This window comes from Condylura cristata, unplaced genomic scaffold (genome assembly GCF_000260355.1).
Source record: "Condylura cristata isolate star-nosed mole 26May11 unplaced genomic scaffold, ConCri1.0 scaffold00017, whole genome shotgun sequence".
Lineage (NCBI taxonomy): Eukaryota > Metazoa > Chordata > Mammalia > Eulipotyphla > Talpidae > Condylura > Condylura cristata.
In genome coordinates, this window is record NW_004567118.1 from 4697194 (window position 1) to 4700084 (window position 2891).

At 59.2% G+C, this 2891-nt stretch overlaps 1 protein-coding gene across 2 annotated transcripts in view; it reads right to left on the reverse strand.

Annotated features, from left to right (window-relative positions):
• GSDMA (gasdermin A) overlaps positions 1-1706 on the reverse strand; it is a 9826-nt gene extending 8120 nt beyond the window's left edge. Inside the window, exons 1-2 of one of the 2 annotated variants that reach the window (XM_004684237.2) lie at positions 1491-1706; positions 1147-1327 (exon numbers count right to left, since the gene is read on the reverse strand). In XM_004684237.2, coding sequence (XP_004684294.1) covers positions 1147-1327; positions 1491-1704 — 395 coding nt within the window. In that variant the 5' untranslated portion in view covers positions 1705-1706. The remainder of the gene's footprint in view (positions 1-1146; positions 1328-1490) is intronic. The other variant, XM_012726147.1, reaches the window with a different exon arrangement.
• Between the last annotated feature and the right edge of the window lie 1185 nt (positions 1707-2891).

Here is a 2891-nt window from a genome sequence, read left to right on the forward strand (position 1 = left end):
CCCCTCCTGGCTCAGCTTTCCCCTTCCATCTCTGATGAAGAGTGGAGAGGGTCCTGCCTGGTCTGCCTGCTTCAACCCCACCCCTCATCCTCTACCTGACACCCTTCCTGCACCTGGCAGGTTAGTCACGGCACGCATCAGCGCGTGGTCTGGCACCTGTGTCCTCCATGACTGTGTCTACCCCACGTCTCCCACTTGCTCCACTCCCACTTCTTTTGCTCCTGCCAAACAGGCTATTTCAAAGTCCTTAACAGGTTCTGAGATTTCTTACTCACATGCCTTCGTAAGGTCCTTCTCCCGGCCTGCACATCCAATTTCTACTCCTCTTTCAGGCTTCCTCTGTGAAGTCTGTCCTCCTTTCCCCAGCCAGAAGCCCCCCAACTCAGCCAATCCTCCTCTCCCCATGGAAACGTATTGCCTTGGCTCATAGCCACTGTTGTCCCATAATTCCAGATCACAGGGCTCTCGGACAGCATGTTCCAGGGCACCTCAGCACCCAGCATGGTGCTGTGCTTTCAGGGAGTCTGTGTAGTGGTGCCTGGGCGACTTCCCCAGCACCCAGCCCTCCTCCCTGCCTGGCAGTCCTCATCCCCTTCTTTCAACCCCTACTTAAAAGTCAGCTCCCCATCAAGCCAAACATCTGAGCTTCCCGGCAGCGCAACGGCATCCGCCACACCCCTGTGCAGCTGGGCAGAATTCCTGGGGTAGCCTGGGGTGTGTAGGTGGCCAGGCAGGAGGCTTCGTTTATGGGAGCAGACGCTGTGGCCAAGCAACAGCAGGGAGCACTTAAGACCCGTCCTTTAAGTGTCTGTTGTAGAGTCTTAGAGCAGGAAGGGACCTTAGAGATTTCATCCAACCTTATCAGATTTTCAGGAAAGAAAACTGAGATGCCAAGAGGAGATGTGATCACACGGCAAGTTAGTCTGAACATGCAGGTGCTCAAGGTCATGGGTGGGTGATCTTGGCTGGGAGGGAGGGAGTGTGGGAAGGGGCTAGACAATCGCTTGGATGTCCCCGCTAGTCAGAAGGCTCTGCCAAAGCTTCCCTGTCCAGTGAGAGATGGCCTTCAGGGCTCTAGGGCCCCAAAGCACGCTCTCCACGCACCCCCACCTCATCCCATCAGCACCCCGTGGTGCCCGCTCTCACCTCTCCTGGTGCAAGCTCTCCAGGGCCTTGGGAGACACGCTGAGGGTCTGGACCTCCAGGGTGCTGCTCCGGGACATCCCTGCGGCCCCCGTCACCTTGACGGTCTTCGGCACGTCCACCTCTCCCTCTACTCGGGCATCCAGCATATTTTTAAAGCTAAATTTGCCCGTGTCTGTTGGATCTGTAGTGGAGGGGAGGGGTTGGACTGAGCGCATCCCTCTCCATCTGTACATGAGCTCCCGAGGAGAACTCGGAGCTCCGTGACAACTGACCACGTCTGGGTAGAGGGAGCCCTGGCGGTGCCTGGCCCCTCCCTCAGCACCAGCTCCTCGCCCGAGGCTGACCTGAGGGTGCGCTGCCCGGCTCCAGCACGTCCAGGAGTGTGTAGTCTGTGCGGACGAACCGGGCACCCCAGAAGAGCGTGCTCTTCCTCTTCCGCAGCACCAGGCAGAAGGGATGGAAGCGCTGGAAGTCGATGAGGCTGTCGAGGGGTGTCAGGTCCCCTCGAGGGTTTAGCTGTCTGGCCAGGGCCCGGGTGACGTTTTCAAACAAGGTCATTGTCTCTGTGGGGGGCGGGAAGATGGAGAATGGCAGGTTGAGAGACCAGGACCCAGTAAGGGCCCTGTGGAGAGAGGTTGCCGGACTCTCTTGATGGGGTGCAGGACTCTCTTAGGGAGGCTCTTTTGAGGGGCACTTAGAGCTGCCAGAGCCTTGGGCTGTTGGAGACGCAGGGAGGCAAAGCCCAGGCACCTTCGCTGCACGATGAAGGGGACACAGCAGCTCCAGATCTCGGGGTGAGCTGGAGGAGCCAGTCCCTCCCTTTCTCAGGCAAGGGCTGTTTGCTGGCCCTGCACTCACTTTCTGCACACACTCGGAGTCCAGCTGGAGCTTTTCTTCACTGCTGGATGGATAGCTGCTCTCACAGGGCTGTGCCAGAAAGGAACTGTGCCGGCCACGCTGGGGCCAAGGAGGCCAGGGCAGCGAGGTGGCCTCCCGTGAGCCCAGGGCCGGAGGCGGTGCCTTTCACCCGCTGCCCTTCTCTTTTTGGTCACTGTCCTGTGGCTTGGGCCTCCCTTGTGCCGGTCCAGGCTCGTGGGTGAGTGGGCCCTGTGCCCTCCACGTCCTGCGCAGTAGATCCGGGCACTTCTGTCTCTTTGCCTTTGCATCTTCTACTCAGAATGCCCCTCCCCATCTAAAGAATCCTTTACGAATCAATTCAAGTCACCTCCTCTGTGACCGTTTTTCCCACCCGCACAGACAGCTAATGTCGCCACCCTGCACTCTTGAAGCCCTGTGCCAGCGCCCTTCTGAAACACCTGCGAGGTCATGCCACTAGGATCTGATCACGGCTTCCCTGCTTGACTGTGGCCCACCAGAGGGCAGGACCTGGGCCTGAGTCATCTCTGGGGCCTCAGCGCCCAGCACGGTGCCAGATGCAGACTCAGACCTTGGAAAATGGGTGGAGAGAATGAATGAGCAAAGGATGAATACGACCCTGGGAGACAGGCTGGGGAGACAGGGCCCCCCGCAGGTGGGGGCTGCGAGCCTGGGCTCAGTGGCTTTGTGGTTCAAGCCCAGGTGCTCTGAGTGGAAAGCAGCTGGCACAGCTGGATTATCCCTGTGGGCAGAAAAGACACGCCGGCAGAGCAGGACTGGCCCATCTTCCCGGTGGACACCTCACAGAGGCAGGGACACAAGAAGCCTGTGCACCTTCCTGCATTCCATAGGGGCCCCAATGCCCTCTT